Source organism: Parasteatoda tepidariorum, chromosome 2 (assembly GCF_043381705.1).
Source record: "Parasteatoda tepidariorum isolate YZ-2023 chromosome 2, CAS_Ptep_4.0, whole genome shotgun sequence".
NCBI classification, from domain to species: Eukaryota; Metazoa; Arthropoda; class Arachnida; order Araneae; family Theridiidae; genus Parasteatoda; species Parasteatoda tepidariorum.
Window position 1 is genome coordinate 42,520,494 of NC_092205.1, and position 23,000 is coordinate 42,543,493.

Consider the following 23,000-nt stretch of genomic DNA (forward strand, 5'->3'; position numbering starts at 1 on the left):
GCTCTTTGAAGGATTATTTGTAGCTCTCGATAAATGTACCCAAGTTCACTTTTCATTTTTGTGCTATTATATTTTAATATTTTTCTCAATCCATTTGAAATTAACATAATTCAAGGTGAGTTTTCCATTTCCAATATAATTATGACCGAAAAAGCATCTGGAGAGTTAGAATTAATAGAGATGCAAGAAGGTCAAGCTCTACAATTAAAATATAAGTCGATCAAGATTACTGAAATTTGTACCAGAATCGAAGTATCCTGAATTAAAAAAAGCTGCTTGTCGAATTATTTCAATATTCGGAACAACGTACTTAGGTGAATCATTTTATTCCACTTTAAAATTCGTGAAATCTAACCACCGATCAGTATAAACTAACCAGCATCTCAAAGAATTACTGAGAAGTGCTGTCACCAATTATTCACCAGTATTATCCACCATTATTATCCACCAGAATTATCCACCAATTATCCACCATTATTATTCAGTAATTTTAAAGAATTATCAAGAGAAGTAAAATAAATGTGTTTAATATTTAAATTCAATACACAGATTTTGTACTTTTGCTTATATGTTTTTAATAAATATAATTTATCTAAAAAATTTTTTTTTAATACCTGTTTTGCATACCTTTTAAATACGTATTTAACTGCGGCTCGCGAAAAATTTCAGATTTTGAAAAATGGCTCGACTATCAAGGAGCTTGGCCACCCCTGNTATCTAAAAAAAATTTTTTAATACCTGTTTTGCATACCTTTTAAATACGTATTTAACTGCGGCTCGCGAAAAATTTCAGATTTTGAAAAATGGCTCGACTATCAAGGAGCTTGGCCATCCCTGCTATATGACCTCTTTCCTTATCGCTGGTCATGTTCGTTGATGATATTGCAATCAGTTATGTGCGAAAAAATTTTATGTCTTTCAACTCTTAGAGATTTGCTATGATAAGTAATTTCAGTTTCACTTTCGAGATATATTTAAGAGGAATTTAAATGTTTGATGTATATTAAGCAAAATCTCTATGAATTATCGAGTGTAACAAGAAGTTATGATATAAATAACATAACTTTTTTTCGATATAACGGATAAAAACTAATTTGTCTACTTTTACAACATGGTGAGTTAATTTAATATGTTTCCCGTTCTTAGTTGCTAAATTTAACAATATTTCTCAGTTTGCTGATATAGTGTTCAGCGAAATAACAATGTTTCAAATCACAAAATTACCAGCACCAAAATCTAATGGTTAAAAGCCCATTAAAATATACAGATTAGACAACTCAACCTTAATCATTTTTTAGAATCGTCTTCTTCTTTTAACTACAGAAAACGATTTGAGTACTTTAGTTTGTTGAATATTTTTGTTAAGTTCTCGCGACAAGATTCAAGAATCTTGCAATCCCATCACAAATTAAAAAAATATTAAAAAAAACTTTTTTGTTAATTGTTTATTAGATGGTATTTTTGCATTTAGTCAAAACTAGATAGATATAATAATAATAATTGGAATAATAATAATTGATTAATATTTTGAATTTTTTATCCTTTAAAACTTAAAATAAATTAATTCATCGACTGTAAGACGAACAGTTTATGTATTAACAATATAATTTAATATAATGAGGGGAAAAAATTATATATATTTTACTTTTTGTAATATTCAATTAAAATTGACTGCGGCTATAATTTTGGGGAGCACTAAATTTAAACTTTCAAACACAGTTTTGAATGGTCGAAAAACAAAATTAAAAACTTAACAAAATTGTTTTAAATATGGGTGATATTAAATTTTATTTAAAATACAATGTTAAAAAAGTTATTTACTTAATTGTTAGTTAATTTATTTGAATTTAGTGATCATTTTAGTTACTTTAAAAGATTTTTTGTATGAATATTGTTTTCCTCAGAATTTTATATGAAATTAGAATTTTACAATTTGTTGCTCTGTACTTTGTGTCTCTGAATGTTTCAGAATTTTTGAATTTCTAATAAATTAAAAATCTCACGGGCAGTTTTTATTAGTAAATCTCTTATTGATTTCAAAACATTTAACGCTAATATCCAAAGTGTAAATGCGAAATTTCGAATTGAGCATTAATAGGTAAATCTTTAAAAAGTTATTGAATAATTACTTGTAAATGTATTGCCGGATAATTTAAAAGTAAAATTGCTTTTATCAATTCCAAAGGTGAGCACATTTTTCTAAAAGTGTGAACCAAATTTCATGTAAATTAACTGCATTGTTACTTATGTTAATCAAATAAAGCTTCTTAAATACTAAATTGAGTAATTGAGTTGGATAATATTTTTGTTTATGTACAACAATACTTAGGTGTTTAATATTTAACTTCAAGTATAATAAAGATTATGTAATACATATTGAATACATAACACCGATAATGTTTAATTAATACGTATTGCGTCGTAAGTATTTAGAATACATTTTTCTATTTATTTTATATTGAAAAATTATTCTATATCAAAAAGGGCACAATGGCTACCATCGATATTTCATAAATTTCACCAGGCGGGCTTTTTGTCTTTAAAATACAAAACAAAAACTATTGTTAAAAATAATGAAACGTTGCATAAATTTAAAAATCTCTATAAAACTATTATGACATGAAAAGTTTGTTAAAGTGGACAATCTATGTCAAAATAAAAGTATTTTTTAAAATTTGTGTTACATTATTTAATTTAACCAGGAAAATTAACAGGTTATGCTGCATTAAAAAAATTGGAATACGTAACCACCATGTTCAGTCTTGAAGTAAAATGAAATTTTTACAGTGCATGTAGTCACATTTTTTATTCTCCTTTTCACTGTTATCGTTTTATTTATTTAAGTATTCATTTTTTGTAGATTTGTTTATTGACAGCACATATTTTCATGCACATTATAATCAATTTATTGCACCATTGCAGAAATATTTCGTTTAAAAACAAGCACAATTTTAGTAATATATATAACATACACTGTAAAAAATTCCGGATCAAATTATCGACGCTTGGAGTGCCAGTATTTAATAGCAAAAAATTCATCTTTACCGTAAAATGCTACGGAAAAAAACTGATATACCTTAATTTTTGCCGTAGTATTTACTACAATATCACTGAACCACTGAAATTAAATAAATATTACTGTAAAAATTACGGTAAGAAACTTTACGGTAAAAATTTATTTAACGGTAAATTGGATTTTATGCTGCACTTAAGACGTTTGATCCTGAAATTTTCACAATGTAATTTCTTAAGAGAATTGTAATTTTGCCAATTTTTAAATTTTTCCCGATTATGGAATGTATTTACAATAGTTCACCTTATCACCATAAATGGAGTCAACGAAAGGTCAAAATTCTTTACAGTGTACGCATCTTTACGTCTAGAGATAATACGAACAAGCCTCCCTATTTATGAAATTTGCGATTGTTTGGATTTGATGAGTGATTAAATTGTAAATTTGCATCTTTTTTTAATTTTTTGATGTGCGATCTTACTTTTTTTCGTAAGAAAAACCAATCGAAATAAAATTAAGAAGCTTTTCAGCCACAACGCACTTAAGCGCCCGAAGAAAAAATATGATCTTGGTATTTTTAAAAATTTCGAATTATGTATTAACTATTCAAATTTTAAAGTCTTTTTTGTGGCTTTTTTCGATGAATTTTATTTGCATAATTTCAAAAGTTAACAAAATTTTAATATTCTGTTCGTTTTTTTTAAATATAATAGAGCTATACTGTTTGCCAAACTCATGTTGGATTCTTTTTATTAATGCTTATGAGATTTATTGCAGGTAAATTATTATAGAGAGATTTATCCTTTTTTCGTCAAATTCTTTTTTAAAGCTCCCCGTTAATCAAACTTAGTGCTCAAACTTAGTTACTTAGAATGAAGCTCATGTTGTTGATTTTCTCCCTCATAACTCTTCATTGAAAGAATAGATTGAAACAAATTCGTGCATTTATAGCTATTTTATTCAACAGATTGCATATTTAAGAGTTACTTCTGAAACATAAAAGTCTTCTACTCTAAAACAGCCTCAATTTTTATTGAATGGATGGGTGAAGTAACCCCATTGGAGAAAAAAATCTTGTAAACACCCTTCAGAAAAATAAATAACCCCAATGTAAATTATTTTTTTTAGGTGAAGTATGTTCTGAGTGCTGTAATGGGAATGATTGTTTTCACTTTTGTTAAAGCTGAAGACGTTGAATATAATACACTCTCCTGCAATAGCATTTATTGCAACAGTAAGTAATACAGTGTGTGTATTTAAGTATATTTAAATATATGTTGAGTGCATGATATGAAGAGTGTCCCGAAATATCTGTAAGATTTGAATTTTGCTGTAAAATCATGACTGAAGGGCACGATGTCTTTTTCTCATGTTGGTCTATTGAATGCCAAAATGGTTTGAACGATACGGTCCTGATTTTGGTAGTTTTCGTAACAATGTAATTTAACACTGTTATTCTTTTTTTAATATTTTGAACTTGGACATTAAGGACACGAAATTCTCAACCTCATTCAACAACCTGGATCAGTAACCCCAGAGGTATGATTTGTTATGGGAGCGAACATGGAGGACTTTGTGATTCGACAGATTTAACATGCATCAGTCACCATTTACTGCAAGGGGAGTCTTCGGCCGGCTGGGATCGAACCCATGACCTCTTGGACATGGGTACAGGGTCCTACCAACCAGGCTATCCTGGCCCCATCTCTTTGTTTAGAGTATAAGGCACTTAAACTGTGGCTTCTTTATTTTCCTTGGCTCAGTAAACCATGTTAAAAAATTTGTAGTGTTTCTTAAAAAACTCCAATTTGGAGAGATTTTCAACTTTGGTAAAACTTATAAAACAAATAGAATAATTTTTTAAGTTTTGTGACAATGGCGCTGGAGAGTAACTTTTTAAATTTTTAGAAATTAGATCATAAATGCTTTTAATTTTTTTAAGACTGGCTTTTCCTCATATTGATATTTTGCGTTTTTCTTATGATTAAAAACAGAGGGTGCTGGGTTACATAGCAAAAATATCCCCTAACAGTCTTGAATAACTGTCACAAACTTACATCTGTTATAAATGACGCATATTATTTGCTAAAAAGCGTTACTTTTTCAAAAAACAGCTTGAAAAGCAAAACAAAGTCCTATATTTAGCATACAAAAATGTCAATAAATACTCTTAAAAGATTATGAATTCGTACTTTTTACTTAGTATCCTCAATTTTAAAACTCAAAAATTTCAGTCAGAAAAAAACTATAATATAATTTTATTCTTTATATATCCATGCTCTCTTTTTTCCGTTTGTTGAACAAAAGGACAATAGTAGTTGACTTTTGACTCAATTCATATTAAATACGTGATATTATGTTATATTAATAATTTATTTCTCAACTTATATTAAATTAATATTTTCTTTCTCTTTGATACTTGACAGTTTCTAATAAAAGTGCTTAGATTTAAAGACATTAGATTAAAATACCTTTACTACTTAAATATTTAATGTATGATTTAAAAAATGTAGATTGGAAGATATGTGTGTTAAATTTATGTTTAGGTGAGATTCGTTTAAAATTGGAAATGGTAAGGAGTTAGAAGTGAAAATAGGACAATCTGACATGAAATGACTCTTTCATAGATAAAGTTGTGAATGAAAGCTAGCAAATAGAGAGATTTTTCAAAGTTTTACAGTAACTGTTAACTCAAACGTAAACACATTCAAAGGGCACGATCGAAGTTTCCACTACAAGTTGCAGCGTCGCTAAATGACAGGCTGAAAAAAGTATAGCGTCACGGTTAACATAAGACGAACAGTATGTAAATTTTTCGTCTAGTATCTCTAATAATAATAATTTATAAGTGGGTCGATATATTTAACTGACCCTAAAATTCACTAATAAATTACCAATAATAAATTACGGTGAAGCTGTTCAAGCATCAATACCATGCAAATTCGTTAGAACGGTTCAAAATTTTACCGTATTATTCTGTAATTAATTTTACCTAAATTTGACTGTACGTTTGCAATGGTCCAATTTGAATTGAAGCATGTTCAATATCTTACTTTATTTAAAGGCAATTCTATGGTTCCTACAATTCTACACTGTAAAAAATAGAAGACCATATTACGATTAAAAGTAACGCCACCTTGAGTGCTGTCATACAGTACGTTGTATATAGTGAACATATAATGGAATAAAAAATCTGATGTAACATAATTTTAAAGTTATTACTTCACGAATCATTTTAATTAAATAAATATTACTGTAAAAATTATGGTATAATATTTTACGGTAAAAATGGATTTTGCAGGAAAATGGATTTTACGGGTCAAAGTGCCGGTACTTTATACCGTAATTTGTATAGACCGTACTTAATGCCATTATTTACAATGAACTATCATGCAATTATCTACTGAACTCTTCTGAGAGTTTAGTAGAAAATTGCATGAGTCTAGTAAATTAACTAACACATGACCCATTGCGTTCAAAAATTTACGTATGTATAATTTACGTAGGTATAATTTATTTTCTTAATAAATCTTCTACCTTTTTAAATTTTCAGGTGAAGAGCATTGTTGTTTTTCGGAGACTAAGGGAGCTGTCTGCTGTCCAACGGGAAACATATGTGATTCGAAACTTGGTTGCATCGAAAATGTCAACAATGGTTCGACGGTGAAAGTAGTAAGAGAATGTCCTCCACTAACGACAGAATGTTTTTCTTGTCCATTATTTGATCTTTGCTGCCCGCTTCCTTTTGCTGAGTGTTGTGATGATATCATCCATTGTTGCGCCCATGGATATGAATGTGATCTTCAAAATATGCGTTGCAACAAGAAAAACAACACTGGAATTTACTCAAGGATTTTTAAAAGAGAGGCATCCACAGTGGATCTTGGCATGAAGCATTGTGGTGATAAGACCTGGTGCCCAGAACTTGATGAGTGTTGTCGGAATAAAAACGGAGGATGGGACTGTTGCCAGGCAGTTTCAACAGCCACAATTAACAAAAGAACTCTGTAAGGTAAATAAATCCTGCATTACACGATGGAAAAATAAATTTAAAAAACTCACTAATCCCCACGATATTTTTTGAAAGTTTAAGTTCAAAGATTTTAGAAGTAGTGCTGCTAGGCTGTGAGGTAAATAAATCCAGTGTTACACAGTTTGAAACTAAATTTTTTTAAAAAAATCTCACGTTATATAAACGTTATTTCTTAAAAATAAAAAAAACTGAATCCCGTCTCAATTTAAGTTTTTTTGGGATTGATAGAAGCATTTTTTGAAAGTTTATGATCTGCTAGACTTTTACTAGCTGCTAGACTTTTAGAAAGTGCTACTAGACTTTTACTAGCTCCACAAACTCTTCATAACATTGTAAAAATTCCATACAATAACTCAATAATTAAAATCCCACAAAAGTTACATTAACTCCTAACAATAACTTCAAGCTAACTTTTGCTAATTCTATATACTTTCAGAAAAATCAGTTCTGCATTGAACAAAAACATTGGTATTGCTTTACAATAACCGCCAAATATGCTTTAACCATAATAATACGTTTAATTTAACTCTATTTCCGTTCAATCTTATTGGTAGCGTGCAATCAAGTTATAGATGGTCTAATTTGCGCAAGAATATGGTTGAAATAAGCATCTTATTATGGTTGCAAGACATTTAATTGACATTATGGTTCAAATGAGATTCAGTTCAAAATATATACTTACTCTTTATTAAAATTTAAAAAAAAACTGATGGGAGAAAGTGGGGTAAGAACAGGAGCACAAAAAGTAGAACTTCAGTAAAAAAGTAGAAGCCATCTTAACTTTTTATAAAAATTTTAGAATATTATACATGTAACTTACATGTGATATAATTTTCTTCGTCCTCCGTTACACTACAGCTTTCGTGGCATAAACACATAATGAGCGGGGGGAATAAGAGTAGGTAGTACCTGGTTCTTACCCTGAGAGCATATAAACATATAATAATCTGGACTAAAACCATTTTCGCAACCCTTATGACTTATAAATAAGAATAGTTTAAAAACAAAAGAACATTAGAAAGTAAACGGATTTTGACATATGCATGGTAAAACAAATTTTAACACACAGACTTCGTTAAATAATCTGCAACAGCAAGCCAATCGAGGTACCCGGTTTCACCCCGCTACTCAATCTTACCCCACTCTAATTTACTTAAGGTAAAAAATATATATTCTAAAATTATACAAAATCTATACTTCATTATAAAATTTTTAATGCCATTTTTGATAATATGTCTGGTAATTTTTATTTGGATTAACAGAATACTTTTCAATTTCTTTCATTCCAGGAAAGAGTACAATTTCGAGAAAGGAAAAAACACGCTCTTATTGTACCTTCTGTTATGTTCATTGACCTAATCAGAAGATGGAGAAGTCTTCATACGACACGAAATATGTTATGAGTTATAAAACTGTTGTATTTTTATCTTTTGAAAAGTTATTAAAAACATTTAATGAGATATTTATCTATTGTAATTAAGATTTATTTAGCTTATATCGTTTCAGTTGCATATTTTTTTACACTATTATGTGCTAATCAGTTGGAGCAAATTAGTTTCTTTCAAGTTTATTTTAGACTTGAGCAATTCGAAAAAGTGTGGAATTTCATCTAAACTACACGTTTCGGTTTTTTTCTCAAAATATGGCGCTACACTGTTAGAATTTTCATTCTAAAATTATGGTAAAATTACCGACAGCCTGTCCATCCAATTAATCGTGAAGTTTACGGTAAAGAACATTTTTCCCTTAACGGTTTTGAAACCGTTTACAACTAGTATGGTTGAAAAAACATGAATACAAAATTATACTGTTTTTTTTAACCATTTACAACTAGCATGGTCTCAAAATCGTAAAAAAGAAACTTAACTGGACATTGAAGATAGTTCCGCAGTTTTATACAGCTACCATCTATGCGTAAATGAGCCCAGGGAATAATAGCCGAGGGTAGGGCAATGGAAAATCTTCATGTGCTGATGGACAAGTGGGAAATATTGTGGTGTCAAAGCTGGAAAGCAAACTACCGTTCTGTCGGTCATGAGACTGACAGATTAGCCCTCTCGGGTATTAAATGTACCCATCTGCAAGGAACTAAGAGGCCTCATTAGGTAGTCTTTGATAGTGAGATAAAATTCTGGTTGTCTAACAGTATTAGGTAAGAAGCAGTTAATAAACTATTTATCTGACAATTAACAGTTTGAAGACTATCTTATTTATGGTTATTTAACCATGTTTTATTTGAATACGGTAAAATAACTAAATAAAGTGTTATTTAACCACTTCTAACAGTGTATAAGCTTATCGCTGGATGAAATAAGTTGTAAATTCAACATAGTGCATATGAATATATTATATGCCTGAAGATGTTTGGTTTGACGGGATATTTCAACATATGGCCCCATGTCATAATATAAAAATAATGGTAAATGAAAAATCAAAATGTTGTCAAAAACTTCACAAAAATTGTAAGTTTTTGTGAAGTTGATAAAAAATACCTATGTAGCAGAAAAGAAGGAAAATAGTTCTGTAAAAGAAAACCTGTTTTTTTTCCTCACGATTTCGAACTTGTGCTTGTGCACTATAGAGACTATGTCCCAGCGTCTTCAAGAGTTAGCCTCCAAAACGAATTAATACTGAAAATTTATTAAACACAAATAATTTATTTCTGTACACAACTCTAAACTTTAGTGTTTGTAAGCACAACTGTTTTGAGTCCTTTATTCTATCGAGAATTAATAAAATGTACAAAAATCTAAGAAAAATCTAGTTAACAAAATATGTAAAAAAAATTCTAGGGTAAATTTAAATATTTAGATTAAATTGATGAAGTGTGTTATCCGACGCATGCAGCATAAAAGTGTATTATCCTGAATATTTATCCAAATACATACTGCAGCAGTATCAAAATCAAATGATTTCTTTGAATTTTTTTAATATATGTTCTGCAGTTTTATTAAAACGATTCTTTTTCTCCACTGCAAATTTTTAAGCATAACTCATTTTTGGCCGTAAATTTCACGGTCTCATAAATTACTGACGACTATTATAAATGATGTTAAATTCAAGTTCAATATTATTATTGAGTATTATAATAACTATGTAATAATAATATAATAGTGTAAATAATAATGAATTAATATAATAATAGAAACTATTACGATTATAAGAGAAGAGTAACAAATTTTTTAATACAATTTAGTATCATAATTTTTTTCTTCATACCCTAAGTTTTAGACGTTTAATGCAAAATATAACTACTTCGTGTGATGTTACGTAATAATCTTTTAGAAATATATACATAAAAGTAAGCAAATATGAGTAAAATATTAAATATATTCTAAAAATAGAATTTTTTAAAAAGATGTTAGATATTGTTATAACTGGGGATTATCGGTACATTTTTCTTCGATTGTTAACGGTTCACACTATCAAGAGTTGGATTATAAAAGCAATTCATAGATTGTAATTATTGCTGTTCTGATCATGTGACATTCTATGAATTTTTTTCGACTTTGAAAAGGTGCTAAATATTAAATTGAGCCATGTCTTTGTAGAATTTTACATTTCTCTTGAACTTAGATGAAAAAAAAAAGAAAGAAACTTAAACTATAATGTCGTTCACTTTTAAGCGTTTATAAAATGCCTCGAGTATATCGTTCTAGAAGTATTGATTTTTAAGAGTGCAGATAAAAGGAAGAAAAAACACGAGTCATAAAATACTTTAAAATAAAATAAATGTTTTAAATGAGAAATAAGAGAAATTGAAAGACAATTTCATGAATAAATCTAAATGATAATGATTTCCTTAAAATAAATATTTCTACTTAAAAATTATTATGGTTAGAAAAATATTTAGACTACATAACGGTTAAGTACGAAAAATTTAAACCCTAAAAAATTATTTTAATTTCCATTTATATTACAAATGTTTGTAATAAGTTGTCAGAATTTTAGCTTACGAAAAAATAATTTTTTCATTGATTTTAAATATTGGAAATTGAAGTTAAAAATAAAGACAAAGACTTAAAATTTCGTACATTTTTATTACGGATATAAAAAATACATCTTATTACATGTTTACATAGAAAAAGAGACATATCGAATGATTAAAAACGGTTGACGGCCGATTCTTACATAGTATGCACAGCTATATGTTGGATTTCGACCTTTTATCAAACGTCATCCGATATACGAATATAGTATATAATGTATACCTTTGAAAATGAGATATATTTTGTGAAATGTTCTTTGGGTTTATTTACAAGGGGAGCGCCTTTTTGGCTACTGTAGGAATGCCATCTTCAGAAAACTACTGAAAGATACACAAAGTGCACGGCTCTAATATTTTTTGTCACTGGTCAGTCATGTGATTCATTCGAAACCTCAATTAAGAATTGATTACATTTAAACAATAGCGTATGTGGGTTAAGCTACTTAATCAATTTTCTATCTATACACTAAAAATAGTGATTCAGTTTTAGAATAAAATTTATGAAGTATCCAATCAAAAATCCCCTTAAAATTTAAATTGAAGACATCATTAAAAGTTTCAAATAAATTATGAAAGTTACTTAATTATCTACCCTTCGATTGCAAAAACAAGCATATCAAAAACTGCAAATTTAGTTTCACATGTTACTAATAAATCCACTTTCTAAGAACTTTAAAAAAAGTGGAGTGTTACGTTGACTTTTTTTTTACATTTTCAGAGTTTTCAAATCGATGCCAATCCCTTATTTCACCATGCCAGCAGACTAGGGAACATTAATTAATAATACTTTGAATAAATCTACATTTTTCATTTAATATCCACCATATGCTCCACCATATGCTCCTCCACCATACGCGGCTCCTCCAACTGGACTTGCAAATCCACCATAGGCAGACGCTAGACCTGGGTATCCTCCGTAAAGGGATGATCCTAAACCACCACCGTATCCCACTGCACCATAGGATCCATATGGTGAGCTAGCAGCAGCGTAACCTCCGTATGGTGGCATTGGCATAGGCATCATGGGAGCTCTTTGTTTACTTTGGTTCTGTGATTCTTTGTGTTTGGTAATTAAGGAAGCTAAGATAGAGGCTGCTACCAACATCTCTGAGGTCTTTTTGCTGCCAAGTCCTTTGTTACCAAGGCCAAGTAATCCTCCTATGCCAGCCTCAGCTTGTTGGATTACTAATCCTGTTAGTACTAGAAGAGAGAAAGTGAAGAGGGTGAATCGCCTTTGGTGATCTTGGTTTGGCATGGTAAGGCGAGTTTAGTTGTCAGCTACTGAAAAATAAAATTGTACTCAATTAAAAGCTGGACATTAATGTAAATTTATATCCTAAGTTGATCAAAAATGCTTAAATTTTTTTAGTGAATTCAGGTGAAGCATCATTGGAATTTTCGTAAAAAAAAAGTCAAATTTTCAAGGTAAATTTATTGAACAAATAATAAATAAAAGCATGGTTCTGCATAATATGCAATAAATTTAAAACATCGAATAAAATAAATTAAGTTAAGATGAACGCTTGCATTATCGATAACACTAGTTGGACAAAACTAAAAATGAAATACTTGATGACTGTTTTCAGCTTTATTCGATTTTTCCAACCATTTTACAGCTGATTTTTTTATCTGTTTCTTATTGTACATAGATTTTTTTTAAAAAATTGCATCATATTACTTAATTTTTCTTCTTCTTAAAATCAAGCTTCAACTCATTAGTTACGTTCATAGTACATATTGTTGTAGTCTTAAGTAAAATTCATGAAAATTGAGAAAGTAATTGTGTATATTTATACCAGTAGTTTGTAAACTGTGCCCAGTTTGGAAGATAATTAAACAATAAATAATGTGAACGTTATGTGTTATTTAACTCCAATGTTACAAAACAATGGCGTGGCAGAGTTTTTGCATTTATTTAAAGAAGCAGCGTCCCTGTGAATGGGTCATTGGTGCGATTCTCATTAAATAAATCTTAATTTAAGAATGGAATATACATCCGGGCACCTCAAAGCAGGAAAAGCTACGATCCAAGCTGAGAATGGAATAACCTCCATTAGTCTAAACGAGGCTCATCTAAATGTCCATTAGTGGAGGTTCTTCAAATAATCATCTAATCTCACTCGCTCATCAGAAACCATTAACTTAGTTATGATATATACATGCGGTAAGAAATGTATGTCAAGTTTAGTTGTTTTCTTCCAGTATATCTTTAACACCCGTCCCATATCCAGAAGCCTTTATTCTTGTACTCATTGGACCGTTGCAAAGCATGAATGATTTTTCAAAAACCATTAGCTCAGGTCCGGGCCTTTTGGAAAGAAAAAAAAATCTATACTGCTAAATCCATTTAATAATCTCTAAGAAAAAAACTTCCGTTTTGTTATCTCTTCAGTAGTCTTAACCCTCAAGCTAGTTTTTGTTCCACAAATTATCTTTTAACATTCTATTGTTTTGATTCCCATGCTACAGGATCTTGAAAGGATATGGTGGAGCAGATGATTTTAACCTTAATTCTTTACAGGTGTCACATTATCACTCTTTTGTATTATAGGAATTGAATAGTTATTTATTTGCTGATTTATTCAGCATTGAATTTGCCACAGTTGGAAACAAGGTCATAAAGCTAAAATTTGATATGATTAGCGATTAACGGCAAATGGAGAAATAGTTCGTTAAGGAGTCAATATTTAGCAAATCAAATTATTCTACAAAAAGACAATGCAATATTTACTTTACTTTATTTCTGTATTTTTTGTTTATAACTCTATAACGTTTAAAATTTCTTTTTTTTCATTTTCAATAAATGTTCAAACAAATTTCTTTTACACAGTGCAAAAATTACTTTTCAGAATGCTTAAAAAGTAGGGAAATTTCTGAATTTAAGCATTTTGAACGAAATTAACATAAAAAAAACGTATCTTAACTTAAAAATTGTTCTTTAGCTTAGGTTTGCTAAAATGTAATATTATCTGTGATGAAGCTGCATGGGATAGAAGTAATAGTACGATAAAGTAATATTACTTCAGTTATGTAAACGTGTAAATTTATGTGCCTCTAAAAGCTATTAAAAATTTATAAATAATGAAAATTATGCTCTGACCAAGCACAGTTTCAGAAAAATGTAATGAAATGTAGTAAAGTCTACTAGTAAATGCTTCTTATTAAATGCTTAGAGAATGAAATAAATCTGAATATTTGTTTAACCGAGTGAAAAACCTGAAGTGATTGTTTAACCAAGGGAAAATCAATAGAAATTTCACTACTTTTCAAAATTGGAATAGCCTCTAATTAAATGTTATCTTACTTATGAAATATGCGTTTATTTTTAATTTTATATGGCTTGAAGCTTATAATGAAACATTCAGTTACGTTACATTTATAGTATTTTTAAAAGCATAGTTTCCATAATAATTTCATAATACATCGTTCATTCTCTTTTATTTTCTGAAAATAAAGTTTTTTTCTCTATTTCAAAGACAAACAATGATTTCCGTTCTATTTTAATGAGACATAATTATTAAAATTATATTTTTACTCAACATTATTTTCATTAAACAATTCGTACGAGTAAAAGAAAAATTAACATTGCAGGCAAGTGCACCATTTAACAATTATTCATCTTTATTCCATTTAAAGAAATCATTTTACAGAAAAGAAAAAGTATTTGTCAAGCTAGTTTTACTTTTATTATTTTATACTTGTTAAGTCAATTCGCCTTAACATTTAATTTGAAAATTATTTAGCCTTATACTTCCATTATCTAAGGTTCAATCAAGTCTCGTCAAAACAGAATCACTTCTTAAACAATTCAATTAGTTATAGCATTCATAAGAGCTTATATTTTTCGAAAATGCGCAATGATTTTTCGTTAATGATCAATAGTAGGATATGCAAATAAAGTTATTTTATAAAGGTTTGTTCAAAATCAAGTCTCATCATTACTTCAATGAAATATTTTCATCATTTATAATAATTCATAATTAACAAAAAACTAAGTAATCAATTTTCCCAATTTTAAACATTAAGCTTCATTGATAAAAATTATTTTAACCAGGTCTCGTCAAAACTAAATGTAAATCCTTTCACAAAAAATATATTTATATCATTAACAGGAACTCATAACTTTTAAAAATGTGCAATGATTTTTAATTATTTCGAACAATCATTTATATTAACAAAGCTATTTAATCAGACCTAGTTGAAATTGATCCAAAGTAATTTCTTAAAAATAATATTTTCACTATTCATAAAATTTCAATAATTTTCCTAACTATAATTTATTTAATAATTTTCAATAACTTTCCTAATTTTTCCTACATTTCGTGAAGCAATGTGTTATAAATAAATTAACTCTGACATTTGAACACTTTGGACTTCTTTTTGAACACTTTCCGAGAAGCAATGTGTTATAAATAAATTAACTCTGACATTTGAGCACAGCAAGTCGTAACAAGCTAAATAAGGAAAAGAAGAAACTTTTATGTAAACTCAAACAAAGACGGAAGGATAGCAATAAAATTGGGAGAAAGCTTTACAACTCCAAAAGTAGAAAGATCCCTTATCATCTTTAAGTACAAGAGGAAGAAAACTCACTCGCAACTTAGTTATGTAGGTCAACTCTTTTGCGCCCCAATAAGTGAGGGTTGTTGCACGATGGGTCATTGGCAAAGAACTATTCATGGAAAGAGTTGACCAAATGGATATTTTACTTTGCATTCATTTCCTCTAATTCATAATTCCATAAAGGGAGTTCATTCACGTTTTGTCGTTCATTGGCCCACCCTTAGGGGGACTATGCCTTGCTTTAGAAGGTCGGAAGATGAATGCATAGAATTTATGAATGATTTTCTTAAGAATTAATGAACATAGTATTCATTGGGTGTGAAAGATGATATATTATCAAAGCGCAATTACGCGCATAGGGTGAATATTAGCAGAGACCGGTCCTGTCTCCCTCCGATCGAAAATCAGCCTATATGTATCAGTGGGGCAATGTTACCTGTTTATATTTTCTTCTGGTGGTAGAGTCTGAAATGTAACTAATGAATACTACACAAAACAGTGATGGCCAAAATATTACAATATTTTAATTTTTCTTTCCTATTTCAAGCTGGCAATAACTTTTGCTTGGAGTAATAATGCTTTTAAAAGTTGTAAATCATTAAGGATATTTTCGAAGTCTTTTCGCCAAGAAATTTAAAAGAAAAGGCCAAGTTAGTATGCTTTTAACAAGGCCTTCAAAGCAAGGCTTTAATTTTTAACCATAAACACTATCTTGTTGTTAAGAATTATCTGGATTCAAAACGGCCAAATAACTACGATATTTTTTTAAAAAATGTGCTTAACTTTTCATGATATTAGCAATTTGGTTAGATTTTCCATTTACTTCAAAAGCATTATTATCAATTTTTACATATTTTTATGAACACTTTGAGTAATATGCATACTTTTGCATACATTTATGAACAACGTTGAAGTAACATGTCAAATACTGAAAATTATATCACTAATGCTTTTGCTTTCAAGAAACTGTAGTTGTTCTTCACTTTGACATTTTGCGCCATTTTAATTATTTGCTTAGAAACAAAGCTTAATCTAACAGTCAGAGATAGGTTATTTCTGTTATTTTCTGTTACCAATTAGTGATATTTAAAGAAAAGCATAATTATCGTGAAAAATTGTTATTTCGCAAGACAAAAAAGTATCTAAAGAACAGCCTTAAAATTCTCAGGTACATATTCAGAGAATATATGTTATTTTATAACAAAACCAAAAAAATTTGTACTTGAATCTTTTGACCATGTTTGCACAATTTAAGATTTTAACAAAATTTGCTATTTCCCCGGTAATAATGTTTGTAGAGCTTCGTATTAATTGATGTCGATCATGAGTGTGCATTGTAAAAAAAAAAGAAAATAATGAAAGAAGATTTTTCTCTATTTTCTTAAAGCAAAGAATGAAGGAAAATAAAATATATTAAGTAAATAATTTTTTGAATCAAAGCCTTAACCTAGGCAACAGATTCTGCCATATACTTAAACTATCCTATTACATAGAAATGCATAAAAAGCATGTTAAATTTAATGCATTCTTGTTTTTGCCTCACATTGTTGAAGTATTAAAAAATTATATTAGTTTAGCCATTTTGCAGAAATAAGTATCACTAAAAATTTTATAATTAAAACTTCTTGTGTAAAAATATGGAAGCAATATTACATTATCTCTAATAGTTTATTTAAGAATTCTAAGCATCTACGTCGCTTTAATTTTTATTAGTTGCTCACGAGACAGCTGGATAGAAAAGGGCTAATATTTCTCTAATGTTTGGTTTCCTAATTGCTTCCTAAATTCTGTAAATAATCTCTATTCAGATTGATTAAGAGATTATCTAAGGAAACGATGAAGGGGTCCTAGAATCGATTGAGTAGGAAATTATGTGTAGATTTATAAATTATTTGATTATAAAAAAATCTAAGTTACATCAATAAATGTTTTTAGATAGTTTAAAAATTCACAGTAAATGATGCAAAAAGTAATTTTTAAGAAATATTCTAATTTTTTGAGACAATCAACTATAATTCAGATAAAATTCATTCCAAACGCAATCAATCAAAAATTGATTTTAATTTTGCAGTAAAATTTAATTCCACCTGAGCCTGCTTGAAACCCAATTATAATTATATAAATTTTTAAGGCACATTACAATATATCACACACTAGTTACAGATTATGAATTTACCTTACAGTCGGACTCATTTACTGGAATTTCTTTTTTATAAGAGAATGAGAAATTTTTAAACAAAAAGCAAAAATCTAAGTACTTATTAATTTTTGATTAAATATTTCTTGAATTTTTTCGTTCCATTCATTTCACTTTTGTTTTATGTTGACGAAAATAATTTCATGTATTCGACCAATTTCTTCTATATTCTGCGATAAATAAAAGCTAAATTTAATTTTGTATTTAATAAATAGAATTTTCTTCCTCTTGTGATGTCATGCGCTTAACATCAGGCCACGTGAAAATGATAAATAAGACTTAAAATAGACATGGAAGTCATGATAATAATTAATAAATATAAAGCTAGAATAAAAAGCATATTATAGACTTATCTTTTCATTACTAGCTTTACTTTTCACAAAAAAATATTATGCATGCAATCAGGATTTATTTATTAATAATAATTACTTACGATATATATGAGCACATTTTTGGGAAAACGTTGCTTACAAGTTTGCCACTTTATTAAACAAAATATAAGAAAAACAGTTATCTAAATTGCTTTTGACTCTACTTAATCAAAGTAGGACCTAAACTTAGTAAATTATTTCCTTTTACTTCCATAAAGTGTTTCAAATGTAATTACTGAGCATTAATGGTAAAAGAGACGCACTTTATTCCTGATTCTCCTTTGAAAATTAATACAAACATTACCGGTGAAATAATATTGTTTATATCGCAAACTTCTTAATGATTTCCCTTACCATACGCTTTCAAAATCCTTTGTAGTAAAATGTACTCTCATTGGGGGTTGCAAAAGAAAATAATAAAATAATTTTTAAAAAAATAATATTGATCGATGATTAACTTAAAAATCATTTTAGTTAAAAAAAAAAAAAGCTTTGTGAGAAGAAATATTTTAGTTGCTGCAGTTAACTTTTGTAATTATAAGTGTAAACAGTCATCATGTTTATATGATGCTTTTTTTTGAGAACCAATTAATGCAAAATTTTGTATATAAGCTAAGAGATGTGAATCTAATTATAAGTAAAAGAGTTTTGCACAAATTTAATAATCTAATTGCCGATTTCGAACTTAACAGTGAGTAAATCCGATTTTCTTATATTGCAAGCGATATTTTTTGTTAATTTAATAAAAAAACCACTGATTGGATATTTTTTGGGGATTTTTTTGAAAATGCTTGAAGTACTATGAACAACAGCAACAATATTCTATCGTGTTTGTTTCGTAACTACTATATTTAAAAAACTTAATGTTTTTAGATTTTTTTATAGCTAAAACATTTTGTTTTATAATTATGTTCTTTAGACATACCTTTGAAACACTTTTCTCAGAAAAAATTTTGCAAAATCATACGTGAAACATATCATTTGGTATTAGAGCTTGATACCTCTCTTAAATTGATAAAAGATAGCAATTTTTTTAAAAGCAAGTATTTTATAGGTTTCTATAGTTATAGTACAAGATTAAGGTATAATATTTTATTTCAATGCGCTTCATTATGTTTAAGAATTTGAAAACAATTATTCATTAAATTTAAAAAAATGAAAACACATTATATTTCAATGAAAATAAAATCATCTAAATCAACATAAGACTGTAAAAATAGCTAACGAATTTCATATAATTCTCAATCTGACATTATACATTCGAATGGATTACAAAAATAAGCACTCATAATTCAGAAATTATCTCATTTCTTGAGAAAAAAGTATTTACTTCAGAAAATTATCACCTTCTTTGATTTGAGGATATGAATTTCATCATAAGCACTAATTATTCATTAAAATCGGCATGTTTTGGCATTGTCGTATTCTTAGGTATAATAAAAATGGAATGCTAATAAATTTAACAATTTATGCTCTAAATTCAATGAAATTTTTTAAATTAATAACTGTAATGAATTGGAATGAAAAAACTGAACTGTGCATGGAATTTGATAAAATGAATAAAGTTTGAATGGGAAAAATATAGATTAAAAAATAATTCATTTTATAAATAAAAACCACGGAAGAAAGCATTCGAAATCGCAAATTTATTTCAATTGATTTTATCAGTAATTTAAATGCTAATATTTTTTTACTATTAGAACAATTTGCAACTATTAATAAATAATTTTCTTAGAAAATATTCTTTCCATCAAGTAAATAAAAATAAAGATCAGCATACCTTTAGATAAAAAATAAAAATTCGATATATAATTATACATGGCATCTGAAATGTTCGATTAGCTCTTATCTATTTACAAGAAATATTTTATCTTCTTAGATATTATTAATGGCACGCTTCTCTCACAATGCGGATATTAATATCATTAATCCTATCAACTAAGATGATTAGTTAATCATCGATCTTATCAGATTGATAAAATTGATCCATTATTGTGCATATTTCTCTGTCTACTCAACCATGAAGAACGAATGTGTTGAATTTTAATTGAGACATTGACCTTTTATTCTAGATAAAATGGCTTTAATTCATTTTTTGTGTTTGAAGTAACAGAATCATGCCGTTTAATATTATTTCTTGTCTTATTAATATCTTAATTGTTTTTTTTTCTGTGACTGATTTCTGATGCAAATATCAAAAGAAAAATAGAAAAATTACAAGAAATATTTTCCAAAATTTTTTTTGTTTAAAATATTAGAAAAAAAATGCCCTTAACAATTTAATTTTTTTATAGAAAAGTTAAAAAAAAATACGTATCGAATTTTATTTAAAGGAATTAAAACTTCCCTGTGACTTAAAAACACTTATAAATTGGTTTCCATGATTGCATTAACGTTTTAAATTATCGATCGTTATTTCGATCACGGATTCATCGATTTATGGCCGCCATGGTTTCATGGCCTTAAGAAAAGGAATAAAGTTTTAAATTTTCGCATAAATAAGCTTCTAAAAATTGGAATCAGTGATAAAACATTTATTATCTAAATTTGTTTATTCAAAAATTTACCGATTAATTAATGTATTTAAAACCTAGAGCCTGTAAAAAATATTTAATAATATTCTGATAAAGGATTTGTTGAAGATTTGGTGTAATTAATAAGTTAAATATTTTGTAATTTTATAATGAAATTTTTTTATATTATTGCTATTGTTCCACCATACATATTGAAAAAAACTTTACTTTATTTTGCTCTAGTTAAACATTTTTACTTTAAAAGATTTTGATAGATTTTTTTAATAATTTCAAAAAGAGAAATAAGTTATATTACTTGTACGCTTATTATCACTTAAAGAAATGTAACAAGAAGATTTATAATACTCTAAAATACAAATCTACATTTTCTCGTTTTATTAATCATCCGCAATAAGAATTATGGGAGATTGCCGATACAACACTATAATTTTTCGCACTTTATAACAAAATTGTATTCTTTGAGTAAGATAAATGTTTAGAAAAGTCAAACTTATCTACTACGAATAATTTTACATTTATTTTTAAAATGTAGATGGAAATAGGAATAAATTTCAATGCAAAATATAACAATAAAACAAAATTCGTTAGCATGAGTTACTGGTTTGATAAAATGAAAGATTTAAAAAGAATAATTTATTAAAATAATTTTATATATATTTTCTGCTTGGCATTAAAATTCTAATTATATTAATCAATTTAAAAATTTTCACTTTTCTTTTTTAGTATATTGAAATAAAGAAATATGATTTAAAGTATTTCATAATTAATAAATTAATTCTAATGAACGCACTTTATGTACACTTCGTTATTCTGAATATGACTTTAACTTTCGCTTTTGAAAGAAAAAATAAACTTATCATTTTCACATTTGTAACTTACTTACCTTGACAATTCGAAGAACTAGTGAATCCCTGCTATTCCCAAGATAGACAAACTATGTGTAAGGAAAAAGTGAATGAGACGGACTCTTAAATAGGGGTGGAGGGCCCGCGGCCACTATTTCTAGGTCAGCAGACTCTGTTCCCGATATAGGCCATGCGCTCAAGTTCATTGCTGTGCTTTACTCCCATCTTCGTTTCTACCGTAAGAAACTTTTTAGGGGAAGATCCACAAATTAAAGAACTAAGATCATTATTTAAAAGAAGAAATTTAATTTCAAATTATTGAAAAATGGTTCTACTTCATTTTTCTCCCCTTCCTTTTTTTTTCAAAACTACATTGCAAATTAATGTAAAAATTTTAATTTCTTACTAGCATATTTTTGATGTCTTAGATCTCAGTTTTAAATACTCTTGTATATGAGTTTTTAAATGTAAATGTATTCCATTATAAACCATTGAGATAAATTATGAAGATATTTTTTAATTTGCATACACTGTAAAAAATTTTGGAACAAATCACGGTAAAAAGTACAGGCACACAGGGTGTCAGTACTTCTGACCATTAAAATCCATTTTTACCGGAGTTAAAATCGATTGTTACGGAACAAAAAAAAATTCTGACTGTAAGTTTTACAGTAATAATCACCGAAAAATAACTTAATCCTTCTAATAAAAGGAACATTACTGCAAAAATTATGGCATAATATTTTACGGTGAAAATGAATTTCTCGGTAAAATGGAATTTACGGATGATGCATCCAAAGTTCCGATACTTAATACCGTAATTGGACCTGGAATTTTTTACAGTGTTATAAAAATTTGAATTCATGTAACATTTAAAGCAATTGTGCGTAACACCATGTGATTTTTATTTTATTTTTTTGCAAGCACATTTTTAAAGAATTAGATATCATTATCATTATTTATTTTCCTGGTATACTTACTTAATTTTAAATTTCTTTTAAACCTATTTCCAAAGTTGCATCATGAAAATTGCGTTTAAAACAATTGGCTGAGATCTCTTTATAATTTTTACGAAAAAAATTTGATTAAGGAAAAGGAAAATTAAAATGTGATTTTTTAATAATTTTGAATTTTTTATTATTATATTTTTGAAATTTTAGTTATTGTTGCTAATTTTTTTGTGTATCAGTATTTAAACATTGAAACTTATTTCTTAAAATTCTTAATAAAAACTGCATTCAAACAAATCAAGGCAATTGCAAAAACTATTATGATATATTTTTTATTTTTTAATTATTTTTTATTGTATTTTTGAAGTTTCAGATGATCTTATATAAAAAGTTTTAAACTGTAAACTAGACAAAACTATCAGAATATGATAAAATTAACCCCGTTTATAGCTGTATAGGAACACCAAAAAGATCGTTAATTTTTACCGAAGTGTCTTAGTAATGAT

The 23,000-nt window shown here is 27.9% G+C and overlaps 2 protein-coding genes across 4 annotated transcripts; one reads left to right on the plus strand and one right to left on the minus strand.

Annotated features, from left to right (window-relative positions):
* The first annotated feature begins 960 nt into the window (after positions 1 to 960).
* LOC107441212 (progranulin) lies at positions 961 to 8,512 on the plus strand. Its single transcript, XM_016054385.3, has 4 exons — positions 961 to 1,114; positions 4,142 to 4,247; positions 6,567 to 7,025; positions 8,336 to 8,512. Exons 1-3 carry the CDS (start codon positions 1,112 to 1,114, stop codon positions 7,022 to 7,024), a joined length of 567 nt encoding a protein of 188 aa, XP_015909871.2. The 5' UTR covers positions 961 to 1,111; the 3' UTR covers position 7,025; positions 8,336 to 8,512.
* Positions 8,513 to 11,066: 2,554 nt separating this feature from the next.
* LOC107441220 (spidroin-1) lies at positions 11,067 to 21,738 on the minus strand. Of its 3 annotated transcripts, none has more exons than XM_016054392.4 (2): positions 21,583 to 21,738; positions 11,067 to 12,312 (listed from the first exon to the last, which is right to left on the minus strand). In XM_016054392.4, the coding sequence occupies exon 2, from the start codon at positions 12,287 to 12,289 to the stop codon at positions 11,846 to 11,848; it is 444 nt and encodes a 147-aa protein (XP_015909878.1). In that variant the 5' UTR covers positions 12,290 to 12,312; positions 21,583 to 21,738; the 3' UTR covers positions 11,067 to 11,845. The 3 variants fall into 3 exon arrangements, with proteins under 3 accessions (XP_015909878.1, XP_015909877.1, XP_015909879.1); XM_016054391.4 differs by having other exon boundaries at positions 11,067 to 12,315; positions 21,583 to 21,734; XM_016054393.4 differs by lacking the exon at positions 21,583 to 21,738 and adding an exon at positions 19,946 to 20,058 and having other exon boundaries at positions 11,067 to 12,315.
* Positions 21,739 to 23,000: the final 1,262 nt, after the last annotated feature.